Source organism: Trichomycterus rosablanca, chromosome 5 (genome assembly GCF_030014385.1).
Source record: "Trichomycterus rosablanca isolate fTriRos1 chromosome 5, fTriRos1.hap1, whole genome shotgun sequence".
Lineage (NCBI taxonomy): Eukaryota > Metazoa > Chordata > Actinopteri > Siluriformes > Trichomycteridae > Trichomycterus > Trichomycterus rosablanca.
Window position 1 is genome coordinate 49,427,258 of NC_085992.1, and position 25,902 is coordinate 49,453,159.

Consider the following 25,902-nt stretch of genomic DNA (forward strand, 5'->3'; position numbering starts at 1 on the left):
GTGCTACCCACTGACCCACCGACCCACCATGCCACCCAATTGTGCCACCCAATAGACAGTCTTGCTCCCTGGACTCTGAAAACTCCAATACACAACTACATATGCCAGGTTCACACTACACGACTGACCAGTTGTTCAGATGGCTGTAAAGTTCAGACTACACAACTGATCAGGGATAGGGGGTTTCACACTAGATGCCCTGATTTTCGCTCGCCAACAGGACACCGCTAGATGAGCAGGCTCGGAGGCAACTCAGCATTCGCTCGAGGATCTCAGCCCTCGATCGCTATGTGTGAACTGTTAAACAACTCGATCCAAGCGGCTCAACTCAAGAAAAATATCTAGCATTCTAAATATCTGTGTCAGTCGTGCAACTGGCAATGAATGCAGTGTCGAACTACAGCTGAGAACACAGGATTCAGGGTGAGGGGAAACACGGGGGAGGAGTGTAAAATAGTGGAACAGGGGCATAATATAGTTTATATCAGAATACATCAGCACGCACAAGTTTTACATTATTTCTGACCTGATCGTCCTCTACAAAACACCCACGCTGCATTGCAAAAATTATTTATTAACCTCCAACTCACAATCCCTGCTGTTCGTGTTGCCCAATCCACTCAGATTCATTTATTTTTCCTACTTGCTTTCATGCTGCACATCAGCGCACAAACAACTTTGATCACTCACTTCTTGTTGACGTGTATCATTAAACCCCTCATCACTTCTTGTGTGTTTTCGTGACAGAACGTAGTTTGGGAGACCAGACAGACTCTCCTGCGATTCCTCATGATGGTAGATGGTGTAGTGTGAAACCCCCTATCACCGATCAGTCGTGCAGTGTGAAATACACAACGATTTAAAAGACTCCCGATTACAAGAGATCCAGTCGTGTAGTGTGAACTGTACAGCGACCTGAACAACTGGAAAGTCGTGTAGTGTGAACTTGGCATAACTTGCATCTTTGCACAATATCGTATTTTTGCATATTACTCTTTTAGATCTCTGCTGCTTTAAACCCTACACTGCTAACTGTACAAAAGAATATGTTTTTATCTCACTTATCATTTACTCAGTACCATGTACTGACCATCACTAGTCTCATCTTTGGTCCCGTCCCCCTCAGTTTCTTTAGATTAGAAATGCCTGTATTGTTTTTATTGTAGGTTCTGTGTTGCACCCTGATCCTGATTCTGGAGAAACGTTGTTTCATTTCAGTTTGTACTTGTATAGAACTGAAATGACGGAATATCTGACTGTTAAATATCATTCCTATGTGAGAGAAACGAATAAATATGTTTTTTTATATGTTATTTATATGAGTTCAGAATTATTAGAATTACAGGAAGCTCAATCATGCAGATATAAAAACCCAGTTAGCATTCATGCACCGTCTTGGTCTTACTGATCCAATAACCTGACTTTGCATTTCTACAAATAAAGAAAACCTTAAATATAAAAAAAATAAAATCTAATAATAATTACAATGTTGTACATCATAATACAAATGCATTAGATTTTCAAGAATAAACCGTTTATACAGCAGTACCTTGTAACTACATCCCCTAAACTCGAAATCTTTGAAACCTGACGCCCTTCGTCGTGAACATTTATACCCTTAAACTTGACATGTTTGGCAGTAAAACATCATCAAAGTGTGAATCTGAGCTGAATCTGCATTAGTGTGGAATAAGTGTCAGATCCAGTGTTAGAGCTCCACATGTATCTGTGTTTATCTGGATTTTCCTCCCTGTTTCACTTTTAAACTTGTGTTACAGCTCGAGGTTCTGAGAAATGGTGAGAATCAGAATCAGCTTCTCCCAGAGTCTAAAACGCTTCTGGTTTAGAATAAAGCTTAACGTGGTTTAATGTAGTAAAAGAAGGAGACAGGAGCACTAAACTTCTCTTCATTATTACTGATCATAAGTTCCTCCACTGATCACATTCCTCACTCGCTGTTTTACTACAGTAAGTCACGTTAAGTTTTGTGCACCGCCGTCACACTCCATAGGAAATAACGGCACAGCAGCACAAAAGTGATTTTGTTACATCTCATGTGAATGCGCCGGTGCTAAACGGAATACGGTATTCCAAGACCAAGCATCTCCACGATCAAGAAGTGTAAGGAAACAATAAAGAAGTAAAGCTAAAGTGCAGCTTATATTGTATTTCAGTGTTTTTATATTATATTTGTGTTATTTTCAGTGTATAAGTGTCAAAAACAACCACATTATTTTACATTAGACTAAAATATAAGCAGTTCCATGGGACCATGGACGTATTAACAGGTTTCCCAAACATCCTTATGGGAAAAAATACCTTCAACCTCGATGTCTCTAAAACTCGACGGCACTCCCAGAACCAACTGACGTCGAGTTTCAAGGTACCGAATATATATTATGTCCATAGCAATCTATATATCTTGTTTATAGTACATTCAATAATATATTCACCTGTATATCTTGTTCATACCACTGCCCACTGCACTTGCTGCTTATTGCACTTATATATAATATAAATATACGTAGTTTTAAAAATGATTTCCTAGTAGAGGCTTTTAACTTCACATAGTATGAGTTGACAGGACATGAACATTAGCAAACAAGGAGCCACACCTTTCTTTACCCAGACTGCATGCAGCACATGTGGGTTTAAACAAACATCATGCAAAACGACACAGGATGCAGCAAGACGAGCACACGTGATCACATGACATCACATCACCTACACACTACAGGTCATGCAAGTCAACCAACATGCTAAACATCTCAAATCAGCTCATAGTACATACACTGATCAGCCATAACATTAAAACCACCTCCATGTTTCTACACTCACTGTCCATTTTATCTGCATGCTCTTTACCCCTTTCACCCTGTTCTTCAATGGACAGGACCCCCACAGGACCACCACAGAGCAGGTATTATTTAGGTGGTGGATCATTCTCAGCACTGCAGTGACACTGACATGGTGGTGGTGTGTTAGTGTGTGTTGTGCTGGTATGAGTGGATCAGACACAGCAGCGCTGCTGGAGTTTTTAAATACCATGTCCACTCACTGTCTACTCTATTAGACACTCCTACCTAGTTGGTCCACCTTGTAGATGTAAAGTCAGAGACGATCACTCATCTATTGCTGCTGTTTGAGTCGGTCATCTTCTAGACCTTCATCAGTGGTCACAGGACGCTGCCCACGGGGTGCTGTTAGCTGGATGTTTTAGGTTGGTGGACTATTCTCAGTCCAGCAGTGACAGTGAGGTGTTTAAAAACTCTGTGTCCAGTCATACCAGCACAACACACACTAACACACCACCACCATGTCAGTGTCACTGCAGTGCTAAGAATCATCCACCACCTAAATAATACCTGCTCTGTGGTGGTCCTGTGGGGGTCCTGACCATCGAAGAACAGCATGAAAGGGGGGTAACAAAGCATGTAGAGAAACAGATGGACTACAGTCAGTAATTGTAGAACTACAAAGTGCTTCTATATGGTAAGTGGAGCTGATAAAATGGACAGTGAGTGTAGAAACAAGGAGGTGGTTTTAATGTTATGGCTGATCAGTGTATATCCGAACATTTCACGGAGCGTTTACATGAGTTGGAAGTGAAAATGGAGAAGTTGTGATGGATGCACATGGTGAACGTTTCCTCAATTTCATTTTAGCAAACGAAGCAACCACTAAACCCAGTTACTTCTTTCTTAAAGAGTATCGTTGTTGCTCTTGTATTTTACTCTTTTTCCTATCAATTTAGATATTTCCTATTCGCACTGTACTCACACTACACTCTCTGTATTCTTCCACGGGTCTCTACCTAGCCGTCTCTTATACGAGGGTTCTTCAAAAAGTTTCCGCACATTTTAACTCTATTTATTAAGAATTTCAAAAACAAACTCCATCACTTTCTTACACGGTCCCCTTCTGATGCATTTGTTCAGCGTTGCACCAACTTTTTGGTTGAGCTTGTAGCCACTAATACATTGCTGCATTCACATCATCACATGAAAATCTTCTTCCCCTTAAAGCTTCTTTGAGCGTCCAAAAAGGTGGTAATCAGATGGAGCTAAATCCGGACTATAAGCGTCTCTCAGTCTCTCAGACACAACCGGTTACTCCTCCTCCTACTGCACCCTCACCGCTTATAACCACAATATAAGTGCGGAAACTTTTTGAAGATCCCTCATACAGGGTTCATGAGAACTGTGGCGAGCCTGAGCAGGCCGTCATAACTGCTGAGACTTGATCAGAATCCCTGCAGTGGTGGAGTATCGTGTTAGACCGCTGCGCCACCCAAGGGGTCCCCATTCCAGGGCTGTGGAAGCCTGGTGGGTAGAGCTTTAGGTGATCAGTCGGAAGACTGTCAGTTCGAATCCAGGATTTGCTATGCAGCCACTGTTGGACCCTTGAGCAAGGCCTTTAACCCTGTCGGCTCCATGGGTGCTGTACAATGGTACACGTGTAGATGTATATATGACAAATACAGATGTTCTGTTCTATTCTGATGTCTGATGTAAACATGAGCTTACTGTTGGGCCCTTGGATTTAAGCGTCTGCTAAATGCCAAAAATGTAAATTAATGCGTATAGTTTTTTATTATTATTACTGTCACTGTTCATTTTTAATATTTATTATTGTTGTTACCACCTGCACTGTTTTTTTATAAATTGTTATATGTATATCTGTAACTTTTTAATATATTGTATATCTTTATTGTTATTATTGTCTTTTATTTTATTATATTTCCTAAATACGTAACCAAGCTTTGGCAATACGAAGGTCCCTAAAAGCTACGTTTGAGTTTGAGTCGAGTGTATTCCTTTTTTATTTACTTTTTATTAACGGTTTTATCCTGGTCAGGGTCGCAGAGGGCGCTGTTTGATGGGAAACACTGGGCGCAAGGCTTGAATATCCTGAACAGGATGCAAACACCCGGCTGGCCGAAAGCACCGCATGTATGTTATTTATTATGAAACCTATTTAATTACATCTATTTCCTCGGCTGCTCCCGTTAGGGGTCGCCGGCGGATCGTGATCCTCATTATTGATTTGGAACAGTTTTTATGCTGGATGCCCTTCCTGACACGACTCTCCCTATTTATCCGGGCTTGGGACCGGCACTACAATGCACTCGTTTATGCATCCTAGCGGCCAGGTACCTATAGGGCAATTCAGTGTCTCCAATTAGCCTGGCTGCATGTTTTTGGACTGTGGGAGGAAACCGGAGCACACGGAGAACATAGAAACTCCTCACAGAAAGGACCCGGACCGCCCCACCTGAGGATCGAACCCAGGACCTTCTTGCTGTGAGGCGACAGTGCTACCCACTTAGCCACCGTGCCGCCCCGAAACCTATTTAATTACTTATATTAATTAAATAAACACAAAGTTTGGGATTATTGAATAACTGATAATACCAGGAGGAGTAATAACGTAAAGCCCATGCAGAGAGTCCACTGCACATGCAACCACGATGCTCCTTCACCATCTCGAGCCCCGACACTCACCGTTTCCACGTGCTGTGGTGGTCGTGGTTCTTGTGTTTTGTTTGGGCGGAGGAGCGGAGGCCTGTTTGCCCGTACCCTTCGGTACTTTTTTACCCCCCGACTTGGCGTCCTTCCTGGCCCCCGCGCCCGCCGCCCCCGCCGGCCCGCTCGGTGCCTTGCTGGCCGCGGCCTGCTGTTTTTTAGCGGCCGGTTTCTGAGCGGCCGAAGTGCCGGCCTTCGGGCTGCGTGGCTTTTCTTTCTTTTCTACCGGTGCGCAGGCGGGGCGACAGCTCTCTGGTGCGTTCGGGATGAAAATGTGAAAAGAAGTGGAGAGAAGAGATGGAGATGAAGATGGAGAGGAGAATTAGTATGTGGTAGTTCCGGTGTTCCGGTGACTCGGTGGAGTCAGAAATAATAAATCACAGCTTGATTCATGTCATGATGAGTGGAAATAGATAAAAAGAACAAAAATAAATGACATTTCGCTTTCAAAAGGAAAGATCATTTGATTAGTGTGACACTCTCTGATTATTCCCTCAAACGTGGATAAAAGGGATTAGAACCCTTATTGTACCAGAACAAACACTGCTGAAGGGAATAAACTTCTGACACCTCCTTCATAAATAAATAACAGCACATTATACTCAACAGCAGCTCAAAAGTGGTCCAAGGAAGGAACAGTGATAAACCGGTGACAGGGTCATGGGCGGCCAAGGCTCATCGATGCACGTGGGGAGCGAAGGCTGGCCCGTGTGGTCCGATCCAACAGACGAGCTACTGTAGCTCAAACTGCTGAAGAAGTTCATGCTGGTTCTGATAGAAAGGTGTCAGAATACACAGTGTATTACAGTTTGTTGTGTACGGGGCTGCATAGTCGCAGACCAGTCAGGGTGCCCATGCTGACCCCTGTCCACCGTCGAAAGTGCCAACAATGGGCACGTGGACCACGGAGCAATGGAAGAAGGTGGCCTGGTCTGATGAATCACGTTTATTTTTCCATCACGTGGATGGCCGGGTGCGTGTGTGTCGCTTACTTGAGGAACACACGGCACCAGGATGCACTATGGGAAGAAGACGAGCCGGCGGAGGCAGTGTGATGCTTTGGGCAATGTTCTGCTGGGAAACCTTGGGTCCTGCCGTCCATGTGGATGTTACTTTGACACGTAGCACCTACCTAAGCATCGTTGCAGACCATGTTCACCCTTTCATGGTAAAGGTATTCCCTGATATCTGTGGCCTCTTTCAGCAGGATGATGCTCCCTGCCACAAAGATAAAATGCTTCTGGAACGGTTTGAGGAGCACAACGACGAGTTTGAGGTGTTGACTTGGCTTCCAAATTCCTCAGATCTCAATCTAATCGAGCATCTGTGGGACGTGCTGGACAAACAAGTTCGATCCATGGAGGCCAAACCTCACAACTTACAGGAGTTAAAGGATCAGCACATCTTCGACGGGTCAAGGCTGTTTTGGAAGCAAAGGGGGACCAACACGATGTTAGGAAGGTGGTCGTAATGTTATGCCTCATCAGTATATATATATATATATATAAATCTTGCACATTGTTCACGGTGGTGATATTGCTGTCATGATCACGGTCTACTCTGTTTGTTTTTATTACACACCCCTCTGGTCTCCGCCCTTTTTTCCCTAATTCGTCCTTGTGCTAAACACCCCCAGTTGTTTCTCATGTCAGGTCCCATTGTTTACAGCCCCCCTCATCAGTCATGGTCATTGTTATTGTTACTGTTATCTTGATTGTTATCGAGAATGAGTTCCTGTCTTGCTTCCTGTCCCAGGTCCTTGCCATGGTCACTGTTTAGTCTGTTAGCTTAGCGTAGTCATTAGCATAGGTTTTAGCATTCCTGCTTCTCCTAGTTTATGGTTAAGAGCAGCTTAAAGTAGGGGTGTTTAGCATTGGATTGGCAATTATCAAAAGCATTAAACATCAGCATAGTACAGCATTACCATGGTCACTGTTCACCCACTGTTTTGGTTCAGATCAATGGTTATTGCTCTGTCCAGTTTAGTTTTTGTCTCGTTTTGCACTTTGTAAAACTTCCTTTTCAAACATTAACCAAATAAAATACTGCAAATCTTAATACATGAACCTTTATTCCTGTAAAGAAGTGGGTGTTCAAAAAATCCCAAACACAATCCCAAAAAACAATACAAGCAAACACAGCACAGTTTAAAATCCGTCACCTTCTGTGATTTGGGCCTCTGTTGTCGCCTCTGTCTTCACCTCGGCCGGAGTTTCTGGAGACTCGATATCCACTTTCACCTCCTCAGTAACTCCGCTGGAAACCGCATGTCCGTTTGGAGTCTCGGTGCTGACCGCTTCATCTGAAAAATGACAAACAACACCGTCACTGAACTCTTACATTAGTTATTTTTTATCTCAGCTGCTCCTGCTGGTCTGCATACCAGACCTGGCACGGTCTGGTCCTGACGTAACCCTCCTATTTCTATCCGGGCTTTGGACCCACACTGACCAGACCAAAAAAAATGCCCCAAAATGACAAATATCCTTTGTGAATGGATGCAATACACTATCTAAATAAAAAAAACTACACACCAGTGAATCCCATTTGTACATTTTTAGAAAGATAAACAGCCCGGCTCTAAGATCATTTGCAACATTTATCAAACACTTTTACCCAAATTCTGACTGAATACAATTTAAGCAATTGACGGTTAAGGGCCTTGCTCAGGGGTCCAACAGTGGCAAGGTGGCAGTGGTAGGGCTCGAATCAATGACCTACAGATTACTAGTCTATTACCTTAACCACCGAGTCACCACTGAAAAGCAGTATGTGTGGTATAAATCTAACAAGGCACATAAGTCAGGTAATACCATTCATGCTATAAAACACATGTCAAACTCGAGGCCTGTGGGCCGAATCAGACCCGCCACATCATTTATGTGGCCCGCGTACGATTGTCTTATAACACACTGTAAAATCGTACATAAACTGCATCTCCCACAATGCATGGCGATTTTAAGACCCGCAAAGTGACCGCATCCCGCTACTACATCAGCGTTTAACTGAGGCGGTTTTCTAACAAGTGATGCTGAGAAATATTTACAAGTAATCCCAAAATGTACAAGAAGAGAAAATTGAAGCAGAAGGAGGAAATTTAATGAAAGATGTGAAAGTGAAAACTAGTTTGTGCTTCAGGAAGAGAAACCTGTACGTCTCTTGCGTTATGAGGCCATGTCTGTGGTAAAGGAGGACAATATAAATGTACAGGGGTTGGACAAAATAACTGAAACACCTGGTTTTAGACCACAATAATTTATTAGTATGGTGTAGGACCTCCTTTTGCGGCCAATACAGCGTCAATTGGTCTTGGAAATGACATATACAAGTCCTGCACAGTGGTCAGAGGGATTTTAAGCCATTCTTCTTGCAGGATAGTGGCCAGGTCACTACGTGATGCTGGTGGAGGAAAACGTTTCCTGACTCGCTTCTCCAAAACACCCCAAAGTGGCTCAATAATATTTAGATCTGGTGACTGTGCAGGCCATGGGAGATGTTCAACTTCACTTTCATGTTCATCAAACCAATCTTTCACCAGTCTTGCTGTGTGTATTGGTGCATTGTCATCCTGATACACGGCACCGCCATTGGATGCACATGGTCCTCCAGAATGGTTCGGTAGTCCTTGGCAGTGACGCGCCCATCTAGCACAAGTATTGGGCCAAGGGAATGCCATGATATGGCAGCCCAAACCATCACTGATCCACCCCCATGCTTCACTCTGGGCATGCAACAGTCTGGGTGGTACGCTTCTTTGGGGCTTCTCCACACCGTAACTCTCCCGGATGTGGGGAAAACAGTAAAGGTGGACTCATCAGAGAACAATACATGTTTCACATTGTCCACAGCCCAAGATTTGCGCTCCTTGCACCATTGAAATCGACGTTTGGCATTGGCACGAGTGACCAAAGGTTTGGCTATAGCAGCCCGGCCGTGTATATCGACCCTGTGGAGCTCCCGACGGACAGTTCTGGTGGAAACAGGAGAGTTGAGGTGCACATTTAATTCTGCCGTGGTTTGGGCAGCCGTGGTTTTATGTTTTTTGGATACAATCCGGGTTAGCACCCGAACATCCCTTTCAGACAGCTTCCTCTTGCGTCCACAGTTAATCCTGTTGGATGTGGTTTGTCCTTCTTGGTGGTATGCTGACATTACCCTGGATACCGTGGCTCTTGATACATCACAAAGACTTGCTGTCTTGGTCACAGATGCGCCAGCAAGACGTGCACCAACAATTTGTCCTCTTTTGAACTCTGGTATGTCACCCATAATGTTGTGTGCATTGCAATATTTTGAGCAAAACTGTGCTCTTACCCTGCTAATTGAACCTTCACACTCTGCTCTTACTGGTGCAATGTGCAATTAATGAAGATTGGCCACCAGACTGGTCCAATTTAGCCATGAAACCTCCCACACTAAAATGACAGGTGTTTCAGTTATTTTGTCCAACCCCTGTAGATATATGTTATAAATATACAGAATAAATTTGGCATTTTGACACCAAACACAGAATTTAGCCTCCAAGAAAAACAACAGATTGTCCAAAACTTAAAATCACAGCAGGATACGTTACAGTCGGCCCTTTGAGGGCCACCATAATGCAGATGTGGCCCTTGGTGAAAATGACTTTGACATCCCTGCTTTAAAATATGATGGTGGTAGCATCACGTTATGGAGGATTTCTAACAGAAAGACCTGATAATTTGGAAATAAGTTGTGCGCACACAAAAAGATCTTGTCCTAATATTCATCCCATCAAACACGTCTGGCAATACCAGACGCTCGGGGTGGCACGGCGGTCTAACGTGCTAGTTCTTAGGTATGAACCCCAACTGTGCTATCAATCAGCCGGATATCTGCACAGAAAATGGTGGAGGCAGAGTCCGTTGTTGCGTTTGTAGCCTGTGGAGCAGTGGGGTACTTTCTGTGTGGAGTTGGCATGTTCTCCTCGTGTCTGTGTGGGTTTCCTCCGGGTGCTCCGGTTCCTCCCGCAGTACAAAGACGTGCAGTCAGGTTAATTGGAGATACTAAAATTGTCCCTAGGTTTGAGTGTGTGTGTGTGCGCCCTGTGATGCCTTTTGACCCTGAACGGGATAAAGCTGTAGTAAAACAGATAAATGAATGAATGATGATGGTACCTTGATCTGGAATAAGAACCCCCTTCTTAATCAGCTCCTCTCTGGTCTGTCTGGTGGAGATTTTCCTCTCCAGAACTAAAAGAATAAACAGAAGAGAAAAGTTAATCATTATAAAGTCATGCTTGTGAAGGATCGGCTATCAGTGCAGCACACGGCTCACGTTAATTAAAAACAGTCAACAGTCACGCTGTAACGAGACTTTATGATCCAGGTATGTTGTAAATATGACATATAATGATGTCAGAACTCAGATTGGATAATATAACCGAGAGTGCAGATTAAGAAGTTCTCACTGACAACAAAGACTGCAAATGGTATCTTTTAGAGCACATCCGTGTTTTCCTTTTGGCTGCCCTCATTCTGGTCTGCATACCTGATTTGGCACCATTTTGTTTTTACGCCGAGTGTGCCCCTGACTCAATCCTTCACAAACCAAGTGCTGAGCAAAGTGCCGAGGGCCGCGGTGAGCGAAGCACAAAACGCTTCTTATGTAAATACACTGGAGAAAGCAACAATAGTCGATAATAGGGCTGCACGATATTGGAAAAAACTGACATTGCGATTTTTTTTTTTCCTGCGATATACTGTATACTGCGATATTAAAAAAATGCAGGAATTTTCACCACATTATTAATAATATTAATAATGCATGTATCTACTCTAAATAAGGGGCTCACCTGTGAAAAAGGGTGGTGCCTACAAGGGATACAAAAGATTATGACCAGCTACATCTTTGTACTGGGTTGAAATTGAGCATTAAACTAAGAAAGCTTCAATATCCCATGAGGGAATTAACAGGATTGACAAAATGGGTCATTTAATATTTTGATTCACAATCAAAACCTCTTCAAGTAGTAAACATTATTTTTTTTTAAACTATACAAACAAAAGAGCAGCTATACACCTGTTCCAAATCCGAGATGCCTTACTAAGCTCACTACTGAGGCATCTTAATATTTCAATGTTATTTTGACTCAAGAACGAGTGAGAATTGGAAGCGTCCTTAGTGATGGAGGCAATCCCAGAATTCATTGCGGCACAGAATTCTAGAAAAATAAACATGGCTGACGGTGCGGACAAAGTTATTTTCAAACGTAAATAAATAATTATAGATTTTTAACGAGTGTTTTTATTTGCAAGTTTGGGCTTGTCAGCAAATGTAACAGTTTTCTGTAGACGAATCGAGATGTTATATTGACATGTTAGCGCTGTCCCACCTCATTCTATTGGTTTTAATGGCAAGATGCTAAATGCTAAACGCGAAACCCGATGGAATCGCTAAGTAGCGCGTTCGAATAACCTGCCTTATAAGTCAATGACTTATTAGAATCCTCTCTACTGAAGCAGCTGCCTATGTAGGTAGTAAGACAGCAAGGCGGCTCACTAGGTTTTCGAACACACAGGTGTAGATACGTCATGGGAAATGAGAACGGTGTGAATTTTCGTTTTGTGTCAAGCAGCAAAAAAGTTGTAGCATGACGTATTCGATATAATTTGCATTAAGTGACATCGCACGTCCTGCGATGTGACTATAGCGCATGCACACATCGCGATGACGATGCTGAACTGATATATCGTGCAGCCCTAGTCGATAATCAACGCTTTTTGCACAAAAACAAACATCTGTAACAAAAGCACAAATCCTCACAGGTAATCTACATGCTCCATCATGTTACTGCTCTTTACTTTCGTTGTGCAGTGCCCACCGTTGTCAACGCATCCTTGGCTCCCAAAAACTGGTGGAAATGCGGGCGAGTTCTCTATAAAACACCAAGGTTCAAAGAAACCCGAACAGAACCGGTTTAAGAACCAGGGTTCTTTTTTATGCATTTTGTCCCTTTTTCTCTTGCTTTTTAGCGTGTCCAATTTTTACCCAATTCTCTACTAATGCTGGCCTCCGCCCCTGAGTGAGGAGAGCGAGACTGCCACACGCCTCCTCCAACACGTGTGCAGTACGTGAGTTTTTTCACCTGCACGTGGCGAGTTCATATGCGGATCAGCTTTGTGTACGGAAAGCCACACCCTATCTGGCTCCCACCCTGTATGAACAACAAGCCAATCGTTGTCATGTAGGCGCCCAGCCCAGGCAGATGGCAGAGCTGATTTTCGAACCGACGAGTTTGAAATGTCAGCTTTGGTGTGCTAGCGTGTTTTACCGCTGCGCCACCTGAGCGCCAAGGACCAGAGTTCTTTTGATGGAAAAGCACCAACAGAGCTCAGACCTGAATCCAATTGAAACTCTGTTTGGTGACCTAAAGTGGGCGGTGCTCAGAAGACGCCCTCGCAACCTGACACATTTGGAAAACTTCTGTAAGGAACAGTGGGAAAGATGTGCCATGCTGACAGACTCCAACCCAAACAATGAACGCTGGAGTAAAATCAACAGGTTCTTTAACAAAGTACAGATTATAGGTCACATTAAAGGTGGAAGAAGTTCTGAAATAATTCATCTTGATCTGATTTGTTTTACATCACACTGTAACAGGGGTGTGTAAACTTTTTAATATCCACTTTAGGGAACAGAAGATGAAGTTTCACCTTTGGATAGATCCTGAAACTTGTCGCTGGTTCTTTTCTTGCGCCACTTCCAGGGTTTGAAGATTTTGCCCAGCGACGACAGCTTGCCCTTTCCTTTCAGCTGAGAGGCCTGGGAAGCGTCTACCACCATGTCGCAATTGGCCAGAGAAGCTTTTTCCAGTCCCTCCACTGCAGAGAAAGAACACAAACAGATCGATGAGTGAGACGGCCGGATAAAACGTTGTGGTGAGCGGCTGGCTCGCTCAGAGCTAGCGAGAGTGGGCGGCACTCTCGTGAGAGCTGGGGGCGAATAGTGTTAAATATACAGTAGACCCTTGACTTACGAATGTAATTGGTTCTGAAGGGCTGTTCTTAAGTCAAAATGTTCGTTAGTTAAACCTATTTTTCCCATAAGAAATAATGTAAATAGAATTAATCCATGCCAGACCTCCCAAACCTCCCTTACCCCTAACCTCTCTAATGTCTTAAATGCTCTTTTTTGTTATAAATACAAGCATATTTTCCCTTAAATCTTAAATTATAGAATAGACATTCCTGTAATAAACAATAATAGTAGGGCAGGTGTAGCCTAGTGGTTAAGGTACTAGACTAGTAACCAAAAGGTTGCCGGTTCAAGCCCCACCACTGCCAGGTTGCCACTGTTGGGCCCTTGAGCAATACCCTAAACCCTCAATTGCTCAGACTGTACACTGTCACAATAATGTAAGACGCTTTGGATAAAAGCGTCCGCTAAATGCCGAAAATGTAAATGTAAATAATAAACAACAATACACAGTAGTACTGTACATAAACACACATCACATTTCAGTACAGTACGTGTGCTGTATCATACACCATAATACATTTCCTTCTTTTATATAAAATGTATCTACCAGAAACAACAATAACTCTCATATTTCTCTATAATTTCCTTCTTTATTTCAGTAGTGTTGTATAATGTAGGTGTAACTGCACGAAAGAAAGAATACTTTACTGAGCCGAATTCCTTCTTCTCTCTCACTCACTGTCCCCTCTGTCTGATACACAATGACACCTACTGGACTAATTATACAACAACAAATAGTGATTTTCTCACCACTACACTTCCTCTGCACCTTCTTTGGGGCCAGTTTAATATAGAATTTTACAAAATATAAAGAAAACACTGAAAAAACACCGTCCACTGTCCGAATGTTCGCTCACTGTATATATATGTATATATATATATATATATATAGAGAGAGAGAGAGAGAGAGAGGGAGAGAGAGAGAGAGAGAGAGAGAGAGAGAGAGAGAGAGACGGTCGGAGTCAACTTGTTCATGACATCACGTGTTTCGCGAATTTCGGTTCGTAATCCGAAATTTGTTCGTACGTTAAGTTGAAACAGATCGTTCGTAACCCGAAATGTTCGTATGGTAAACCGTTAGTAACTCAAGAGTCTACTGTACGCTAAATAATGTAATAAAAAATGTAAATAATTAAGTGTGGTTGAAACTGCAGTGAGTATTTACACTGTTGTATGTGGTGATCGGTGTAATCCATTTGTTGATCAAGGCCGTAATCACAATATATATTGTGGGGGACATGACCCCTCTGCCCCATTATTCGGATATGCTTAAATATTTAGTTTATTACTTTCTTTATAAACTCAGCAAACTTTAAAGACGCTCGGTTACACCAGCAATCCTACGGCAATTCAGTTAGCAATCGGTTAGTCAAAATGTCCAAGATGTGGAAGTGTAAAGCAGCTAAAAATACGACTCGGGGTAACGGAGTTCCGAAAACTAACAATCAATTCTGTGGATGCAGAGAGGGGGTCACAACACAAAACACGGACAAGTATTTACAGATCTATTAAGGTAGCTGTGCTGTGTATTGTAGCTTCCATTGATTCTATCATTAAATTTAATGACTGCTGTGGAATGAGGCTCTCTTCTTTAAGAAATCTGTGAAATCTGTAATTAAAAAACAAGGTCCAAAAAATTAAGCAATTTATTAGGGCCCTGCATATACTAGACTGGCCTACACCGACCATCTTTATTCACTTCCACCCCTACAACACCATCCAGTAAATATCCTGACCAGCATGACTAACACGTCTCAGAGGAATGCACAGTTACAAGGTTCCTCCTCACACGGCAGTGACAGAGTTCATTAGTGACCATGTGCAATAAAGAACACGACAGGTTCATCTACCCTGATCTTTCACCCAGCACTTTAAAATGCCAGCATGTTCCTGCCCTTAATCACCTCTCTCTATCACGGGACTCGTGGGGCTCTGACCTCACCGATCTAACAGTCCGAGTACACTTAAAAATGACATTTAAAACAAAGTGGAATTAATAGAGGAAATGGTGAGCAGCATCTTCTTAAGACCGTTAAGATACTTTAATCTGCAGCTCTACAAAAACAACATTGCCAAGGTTTTTAAATTTGCATCCTAAAAGAAATGGAAATGTGTACTGGTTTGTGATAATCCGTACTGCCCTGAATTTAAGTCAATTCTATTCAACTTTATTGTCTTTATACCAGTACAGAGTTGTACAGTCATCCCAGTAATGGACTGTCTTCTCTGTTACAGTCTGGGAAGCGTTTTCGCGACTTGAAGGTGAAAACAGAGAGGATACATGTATGTGCGTATATATATATAAATAATAATAATAATAAAATAATAATTTAAATATATATATACGTATATAGTATATATATATATATATATATATATATATATATATATATATATATACAGGTCCTTCTCAAAAAATTAGCATATTGTGATAAAGTTCATTATTTTCCATAATGTAATGATAAAAATTAAACTTTCATATATTTTAGATTCATTGCACACCAACTGAAATATTTCAGGTCTTTTATTGTTTTAATACTGATGATTTTGGCATACAGCTCATGAAAACCCAAAATTCCTATCTCAAAAAATTAGCATATCATGAAAAGGTTCTCTAAACGAGCTATTAACCTAATCATCTGAATCAACGAATTAACTCTAAACACCTGCAAAAGATTCCTGAGGCTTTTAAAAACTCCCAGCCTGGTTCATTACTCAAAACTGCAATCATGGGTAAGACTGCCGACCTGACTGCTGTCCAGAAGGCCATCATTGACACCCTCAAGCAAGAGGGTAAGACACAGAAAGAAATTTCTGAACGAATAGGCTGTTCCCAGAGTGCTGTATCAAGGCACCTCAGTGGGAAGTCTGTGGGAAGGAAAAAGTGTGGCAGAAAACGCTGCACAACGAGAAGAGGTGACCGGACCCTGAGGAAGATTGTGGAGAAGGGCCGATTCCAGACCTTGGGGGACCTGCGGAAGCAGTGGACTGAGTCTGGAGTAGAAACATCCAGAGCCACCGTGCACAGGCGTGTGCAGGAAATGGGCTACAAGTGCCGCATTCCCCAGGTCAAGCCACTTTTGAACCAGAAACAGCGGCAGAAGCGCCTGACCTGGGCTACAGAGAAGCAGCACTGGACTGTTGCTCAGTGGTCCAAAGTACTGTTTTCGGATATCAAGGTGCCAGAGTCTGGAGGAAGACTGGGGAGAAGGAAATGCCAAAATGCCTGAAGTCCAGTGTCAAGTACCCACAGTCAGTGATGGTCTGGGGTGCCATGTCAGCTGCTGGTGTTGGTCCACTGTGTTTTATCAAGGGCAGGGTCAATGCAGCTAGCTATCAGGAGATTTTGGAGCACTTCATGCTTCCATCTGCTGAAAAGCTTTATGGAGATGAAGATTTCATTTTTCAGCACGACCTGGCACCTGCTCACAGTGCCAAAACCACTGGTGAATGGTTTACTGACCATGGTATTACTGTGCTCAATTGGCCTGCCAACTCTCCTGACCTGAACCCCATAGAGAATCTGTGGGATATTGTGAAGAGAAAGTTGAGAGACACAAGACCCAACACTCTGGATGAGCTTAAGGCCGCTATCGAAGCATCCTGGGCCTCCATAACACCTCAGCAGTGACACAGGCTGATTGCCTCCATGCCACGCCGCATTGAAGCAGTCATTTCTGCAAAAGGATTCCCGACCAAGTATTGAGTGCATAACTGAACATAATTATTTGAAGGTTGACTTTTTTTGAATTAAAAACACTTTTCTTTTATTGGTCGGATGAAATATGCTAATTTTTTGAGATTTTTGAGAGAATTTTGGGTTTTCATGAGCTGTATGCCAAAATCATCAGTATTAAAACAATAAAAGACCTGAAATATTTCAGTTGGTGTGCAATGAATCTAAAATATATGAAAGTTTAATTTTTATCATTACATTATGGAAAATAATGAACTTTATCACAATATGCTAATTTTTTGAGAAGGACCTGTATATATACACATACATACATATATGTTATATTAATATATATAAAAATCACAACTGTCACAGCATTATGTTGCACATTATTATGTTCAGTATTCTGTTCAGTTCTTGCACGACTTTTCTTCGTCAGTTTTGCACACTTGGGTCACTGTAAATTGTTTCTATTTTTTAAATTATATTTTAAGTTTAATTTTTTTATATTACATTTTCTAATTTTTATAATTTGTTTACTGTAAATTGCTTCTATTTTTTTAAACTATTTTAAGTTTCTTTTTAATTTAAAATTTTCTAATTTTCTCTCTTTGTTCACCTAAAATGTTAAAAACAAAATAGAAGCAATTTAAAGTGAAAAGTGTATAAAATTAGAAAATGAAAAAAAAAAACTTTAAAGTTCCCTTTTTTAATTTGTAAATGTTCTTATTTTCTTCACGTTGTTCACTTCAAATTGCTTCTATTTTTAAGTTTCTTTTTTTATTTTAAATGTTCAAATTTTTTACACTTTTTACATTTTAAAAACATTTCTATTACTAATGTGGCTGAGCAGTCACTAAAGCATTTCACTGCCAGCTGTACTGTGTACGACTTTGATTTAATTTGACTGATTTGACTTGATTACAGTATAATGAAAGACTGTCAGACTATTACTGGTGTGTAGATATAAAAGACGACAGACAAAAAACACACGACAAAGGTGCATAGATGGTCAATACAGAAAATTTGCAAGGTCTGAGGTAGTAATAAAGTGTAAGACAACAGACAGAAAAAAACAGTGTCTGAATTACCCTGATCAGATGTATTACCTTGTGTGGTTTACTTTACCATCACAACATGGTGAAAGAACCATAACGGAACTCACACTTAAACAAATATCAGGGAATTATTACGTTTAAATAGGTTTAGTTCAGTTCAGACTATTTCATTGTCGCTTGCATTTGTGATGGATAAACACACGTTTATTTCAGTATCCAAGATTATACTTGTGAAAAAAAAAAGACAGAATTCATGTTTTAAATTTGCATCTCTAAGAAAACAACATCAATATTGCCAAGGTTTTTAAATTTGCATCCCAAAAGAAATACTACTGGCATACTGCTTTTGCGATGATACGTACGACACCCAGTCCCTGCACTGCCCTGAATTCAACTTTATTGTCATTATATCAATATCAGTTTGTTTATTAGGATTTTAGCGTCATGTTTTACACTTTGGTTACATTCATGACAGGAACGGTAGTTACTCATTACACAAGATTCATCAGTTCACAAGGTTATATCAAACACAGGAAACCAGTATACAGACCAGATCCGCTGTAGCGACGCAGCCAAAAAAAACCATAGTATCACACAAACAGAACTTGGGTAAACACGGCATATATTGTAGATCGTTTTTATATATTTTAGCCCTGTAGATCTGTAAATCTTACTCATCTTAGAGCTGACCAACAAGGTCAAGCAGTCAGATCAAAGCAAAGCAATAAAAAATATTTTAATTATACAAATGTTGAACAAAACCGACTAGGCATAACATTATGACCACTGACAGGTGAAGTGAATAACACTGATTATCTCTTCATCACGGCACCTGTGAACACCTGTGGCAGCAAGTGAACATTTTATCCTCAAAGTTGATGTTAGAAGCAGGAAAAATCGAGCGTGAGGATCTGAGCCAGTTTGACGAGGGCCAGATTGTGATGGCTAGACGACTGGTTCAGAGCATCTCCAAAACTGCAGCTCTTGTGGGGTGTGTCCCGGTCTGCAGTGGTCAGTATCTATCAAAAGTGGTCCAAGAAAGGAACAGTGGTAAACCGGCGACAGGGTCATGGGCGGCCAAGGCTCATTGATGTCCGTGTGATCCGATCCAACAGACGAGCTGCTGTAGCTCAAACTGCTGAAGAAGTTCATGCTGGTTCTGATAGAAAGGTGTCAGAATACACAGAGCATCACAGTTTGGTGCGTATGAGGCAGCAAAAGGGGGACCAACACAATATTAGGAAGGTGGTCATATTGTTACGCCTGATTGGTGTATATCAGTCTGAAAATGGTAAAGAACAGATATAGTGAGAATCATTTTATTTAAATAAAGAACAGTGGTTAATCCGTCCAGGATTGGTCAGCAAGCTCAGCAGCTTATTCTGGAAGTCACAAAATAATTCAGGGAAAGAAAAATGCCAACGACTTCAGCTTCGGAGGTTTACGACTCCACACAACACCACATAATATAGAGCTATTATAATAATACAACTTTATGAGCATGGCTAAGATTAGCTGGCTGGATAAATGATAGTCTTCAGCAGGCAGGGTTACAGATAGATACGAGAGGGATTTAAGTGTGTTACCGTGTCTTTTGTGTCAGCGCTGCAGGCAACGTGTTTCACATTAGGTTAGTCATAGTGTTGGCGAACATCAGCTGCTAAATATAGAGCAAGAGAATAAGAGTGAGGGGGGACGAAAAAGAACGACTTTAGTTTCGTGGATTTAAACACAAGTATGACGCGTCTGTCCAGTATATTCGTACAATTTACCGTCATTTACTCCAACTTCTGAAAAACCTGGACAGATTACTCGTCGTGTCCTACAGCAGTGATTCTCGCCACCCCTCTTTCCAAACCCACTGATTTGACAGCGTACTGTCACGGCTAATCTTTCTCAAGCATTAACCACGCCACAGAACGCAAAGCAGAAGCTAAAACGCAGTGATTATTCTTAACAACAGAAAGTGCAACGTAAAAAAGAAAAAAAAGTCATAGCAGCCAATCTGTGTAGGAAATGAAGTGAAGGAGAGGAAGAAAATGTGTGTTCACACTAGAGTGGTCACTTCCATCAGACCCTAAAGAGAAGGACATCAGACCCCAAAAAGAAGGATGTCAGAACCTAAAAAGAAGGACATCAGACCCTAAAGAGAAGGACATCAGACTCTAAAGAGAAGGACATCAGACTCTAAAGAGAAGGACATCAGACCCCAAAAAAAGTACATCAGACCCTAAAGAGAAGGACATCACACCCCAAAAAGGAGAACATCAGACCCCAAAAAGAAGGGCATCAGACCCCAAAAAGGAGAATATCAGACCCCAAAGAGAAGGACATCAGACCCTAAAGAAAAGGACATCACACCCCAAAAAGGAGAACATCAGACCCCAAAAAGAAGGGCATCAGACCCCAAAAAGGAGAATATCAGACCCCAAAGAGAAGGACATCAGACTCTAAAAGGAGGACATCAGACCCCAAAAAAGGACATCAAACCCCAAAAAGAAGGACATCAGATCCCAAAATAAAGGACATCAGACCCTAAAAAGGAGAATATCAGACCCTAAAGAGAAGGACATCAGACCCTAAAGAGAAGCACATCAGACTCTAAAGAGAAGCACATCAGACTCTAAGAGGAGGACATCAGACCCCAAAAAAGGACATCAGACCCCAAAAAGAAGGACATCAGATCCCAAAAAGGAGAATATCAGACCCTAAAGAGAAGGACATCAGATCCCAAAAAGGAGAATATCAGACCCTAAAGAGAAGGGCATCAGACCCTAAAGAGAAGCACATCAGACTCTAAAAGGAGGACATCAGACCCCAAAAAAGGACATCAGACCCTAAAAAGAAGGGCATCAGACCCCAAAAAGAAGGGCATCAGACCCCAAAAAGAAGGGCATCAGATCCCAAAAAAGGACATCAGACCCCAAAAAGAAGGGCATCAGGCCCCAAAAAGGAGAACATCATACCCCAAAAAGGACATTAGACCCCAAAAAGAAGGGCACCAGGTCCCAAAAAGGAGATCATCACAGTAATTAAGGAACATTTCAGGACTGGACGTTCCACATAAAGTGGTGGACGTCCTTACGGAAAGTGACGGCTTTAAACCAATGAAATACGAGTAATTTCTTTTGACATGTTCGTAAGACAACCACGGCAAATTAATTATGATCGTTACAAGAATCTGGTAGCTTCCAAAGGAGGAAAAATACATGTCTGTCTAGGCATTGCGCCAGGCTGCGGACAGGCAGATGAAAAACCGGTATGTCCGTCCTAAAACCGGACAGATTGACACCCTAGTTCAGACACTTTTGTGTCCTTTCACTGACCAGATTCGTTCTAGGTTTGTAATATTGATCATGACGTCTCGTTTCAAAATGCTTCTTCATTTTGACTGGTTTTAAACTCTCGTTTGCTGGAATTGTTTGTGCTCCATTTCATATCCAATTTAGGGTATTCATGTCTTGCTCCCAGTGTTTCCTGGTGCGATCCTGACCAGGATAAATCAGTTGATGAAAATTGAGTGAGATTTTTTCTGGGATAGAACTGGGGAGGAAAAAAAGAAATCTGAGTTTGTGTGGACAGGGCATCCAGTCTCTTTATTTTGGAGGAAGGAAACACTCTCAATTGCGACAATCTTTAAAAGTCACAGTTTTAAATGTTAAAAACAATATCAGAACAATATCATCTCACGACCCTCAAATTGTTTTGGCGACCCACCGAGGGGTCACACTCCCCAGCTACAGAAACACGACTCTTAAGACACATCGTCTGCACTGCACCAAACATGAAGGAACTCATGTTTTGTCGTCTTTAACTTCACTTCCTATTTCCTGATCTTGATGTTTCAGTTCCTGATATTACAAAGAATCGACCAAATAATAATCAGTTCAGAGAATGTTTTACTCAGTTATGTATCAGGAAGAGCCGTGATGTCCAGAATTATCTACGACTTCTATTAAACAATAATGCTGCATTTTAAGACATTAGCGTTTTACATCGATACATAAACAGATCATGTTTGGACCTGATCAATACCATTAAGGTCAGGATCCTTTATTTATTACACAGCAAGTATGGACGATATATCATAACTTAACACGATCTTCTCCGTTATTCTGACGTGTCATCATGTGTGACGTAAACACCCAGAATACATCACTCATGTTTATATAGAAGCATGAGCTAATCTACACTTTACACGAAATAATCTGGTATGTTTAGGCGCTCTAGGAAATTCAGCACAGTACAGGACACTAAAAATACCCGGACGACTGACTACAACCTTTATGTGGAACACTGGGGACTTTCTGCACTTGACTGTCAAGGGTGGAGTCATCAGAACCTGCTGTCCACCTGCTACCCAAACATTAAAACTGAACTAAATTAAATGAAATGCTGACAGGACAAGAAATCAGTCCCCATCAGATCAGGGTATCAGATCCCAAAAAGAAGGCAACAGACTCTAAAAAAGAGGTCATTATACCCCAAAGAGATGGGATCAGATCCCAAAGAGGAGGACATTAGACTCTAAAAAGGAGGACATCAGACCCCCCAAAAAAGGACATCATACCTTAAAAAGAAGGACATCAGACCCCACAAAGGAGGACATTAGACTCTAATAAGGAGGACATCAGACCCCTAAAAGGAAGACATCATACCCCCCAAAAAAGGACATCATACCTTAAAAAGGAGGACATCAGTCCCCAAAAAGAAGGACATCAGACCCCAAAAAGGAGGACATCAGACTCTAAAAAGGAGGACATCATACCTTAAAAAGGAGGACATCAGACCCCAAAGAGGAGGACATCAGACTCTAAAAAGGAGGACATCAGACCCCACAAAGGAGGACATTAGACTCTAATAAGGAGGACATCAGACCCCTAAAAGAAGGACATCATACTCCAAAGAAGAGGACATCAGATCCCTGAAAGAAGGACATCAGACTCCAAAAAGAGGACATCAGATCCCAAAAAGGAGGACATTATACCCCAAAAGGAGAACATCAGACCCCAAAAAGGAGGACATCAGATACCAAAAAGGAGGACATTATACCCCAAAAGGAGAACATCAGATCCCAAAAAGGAGGACATTATACCCCAAAAGGAGAACATCAGATCCCAAAAAGGAGAACACCAGACCCCATAAAGGAGGACATTATACCCCAAAAAGGAGGACATCATACCCCAAAAAGGAGGACATTATACCCCAAAAGGAGAACATCAGATCCCAAAAAGGAGGACATTATACCCCAAAAGGAGAACATCAGATCACAAAAAGGAGAACACCAGACCCCATAAAGGAGGACATTATACCCCAAAAAGGAGAACATCAGATCCCAAAAAGGAGAACATCAGACCCCAAAAGGAGGACATCATACCCCAAAAAGGAGGACATTATACCCCAAAAGGAGGACATCATACCCCAAAAAGGAGGACATTATACCCCAAAAGGAGAACATCAGATCCCAAAAAGGAGAACATCAGACCCCAAAAGGAGGACATCATACCCCAAAAAGGAGGACATTATACCCCAAAAGGAGATTTGGGGTATAATGGGGATTAATTAATCTTCTAGCTCCTAATTCTACATGAATTTAAACAGTGTATCATAGTGCACTCTAAAAAGAGCGCTCAGTTAAGTATGCTGATCTGGGGATCCAGGGTTCAAATCTCAGCTGTGCTATCAGCCGGTCGAGCATCTGCATGGATATGATTGCCCTAGTCATTGGGAGATGCATTTGCCAATGCACTCTCAGTGCCGGACCCAAGCCCCAAGTCGGACCAGAAAGGGTCATCTCTGTCTAAGTAAAGCATCTAAATAATCTGCTGTATGAGTTTGACGTCTTATCAGAATCCTCTCTACTGAGGCTGTGATGCAGCTCACTAGCTTTTTACACAGACCCATGGTGTCTGATTTATTTAAAAACTTCATTTTGCTGAAATCAGTAGCAAGAAGATTGCCGCCCTGTGCAGGGTATTCTATTCTATTTATTTTAATGGAAAGCGACCCCCGCTCAGCATCCAGGAGTCATCACAGTCGAGTCGCAGCAGATTTCAGCACAGCTAAACCCAATACTGCTGGGATCCAGGGTCTGAATCTCCAGCGGTGCTACCAACCAGTCAGGTATCTATGTCTGAGGGCGGGGGATTGACACCCTGTCCGGGATGTGTTACTGCATCGCGCCCAGTGACTCCAAGGAAACCAGAGCACTGCAACACTGACCAGGATAAATAACATCACGACATCATCTCATCGTCTTCTGATTCCAAACATCGATTCCAGACCATCAGCTGCAAGTGGTGAAAAAATGCAGCCAAACACAGACCACTGGTCAGGGACAGCAGTAGGAATTCCGGGCCTCCGGACACATAATTACACCGTCATACCTCCAGCGCTAACACCAACCCCCCACCCCAGTTTAAATTCCACAGCCGTGTGAATAGAATGCTTTCATTTGCAGGTAAAATACCAAGTCCATAAACCTTTAATATACTGGCACTGATTAAAAAAAAGGGACGCTAACCATTTTATGAGCTACACCTACCATACACTGTCGAGGTACACTGTAAGTATAAAAACCCTACGGTCCAACAGTGGACAATAATCTCAGTACTGCAATTACAGATGCTCCTCTAGTTACGATCTGTCCACTTTACAATATTATTCTTCTTAATCGGAGAGAGAACTTATGAGCAGTAATAATGAAGAGAAGTTTAGTGCTCCTGTCTCCTTCTTTTACTACATTAAACCACGTTAAGCTTTTTTTTAACGTTAAGTGTGGGAGAAGCTGATTCGGATTCTCACCATTTCTCAGAAGCTCGAGCTGTAACACAAGTTTAAAAGTGAAACAGGGAGGAAAATCCAGATAAACACAGATACATGTGGAGCTGTAACCCTGGATCTGATGCTTATTCCACACTAATGCAGATTCGTCTCATATTATCCCTTTAATGATGTTTTATTGCACCACTCAAGCCGAGCGCTGAACAAAACGGTAGTTTTCTTGATGAAGAGTGTTGAGTTTCACAGGTTTTGAGTTTAGGGGACGTTGAGTTACAAGGTACCTCTGTATTTGTTATCCAGACATACATGTGTAAACAATGATGTCTACCAAATGCCCAAGTTAATCTCCTGTAAACGTATCGCTTCTGAAGCTCTGTTCCTAACTGCATTTAGAATGTTGAATTCCTTCTGAAAAATTCAGAGTATCTTGCGTTCAGTAGCTTCAACAGGTGAGTACAGAACCGACACAAAATAATGCTTGTTATTGTAAACTGCTATTATTATCATTAATAGCACGATGACCATGTTTCATGTTAAAATATTAGGAAATTTGACAAATTACTGATTACTAGGGGTGGGTTTATAAAATCGATTTTTCGATTCGAATCGATCTTTATTTGAACGATCCGATATCGATTCATATAAACGCGAGATCGATCTTTTAAATACGCCCCTTTTTACGGTGCACACGGAAATCTGTTACCCCCTTTCATTTCGCGTGACCGGCCAGTGTTTTTTTTGCGCAACGAGATCTGACCTGCACATCAGTTCAGCACGGCAGAAGCTCAAGTTATGTCTGGTTCACACTACACGATTTTTGCCCTGATTTTCGCTCGGCGACGGGTCGGCGCTAGGTTCG

At 41.9% G+C, this 25,902-nt stretch overlaps 1 protein-coding gene across 3 annotated transcripts in view; it reads right to left on the bottom strand.

Annotated features, from left to right (window-relative positions):
- The window catches only part of phactr2 (phosphatase and actin regulator 2), a 52,657-nt gene that overhangs the window by 17,866 nt on the left and 8,889 nt on the right, over positions 1–25,902 (bottom strand). For 2 of the 3 annotated variants that reach the window (XM_062996258.1, XM_062996257.1), the window contains exons 2-4: positions 13,202–13,369; positions 10,664–10,738; positions 7,687–7,827 (exon numbers count right to left, since the gene is read on the bottom strand). In XM_062996258.1, coding sequence (XP_062852328.1) covers positions 7,687–7,827; positions 10,664–10,738; positions 13,202–13,369 — 384 coding nt within the window. Of the gene's footprint in view, positions 1–5,504; positions 5,778–7,686; positions 7,828–10,663; positions 10,739–13,201; positions 13,370–25,902 lie in introns of all 3 variants that reach the window. The other variant, XM_062996256.1, reaches the window with a different exon arrangement.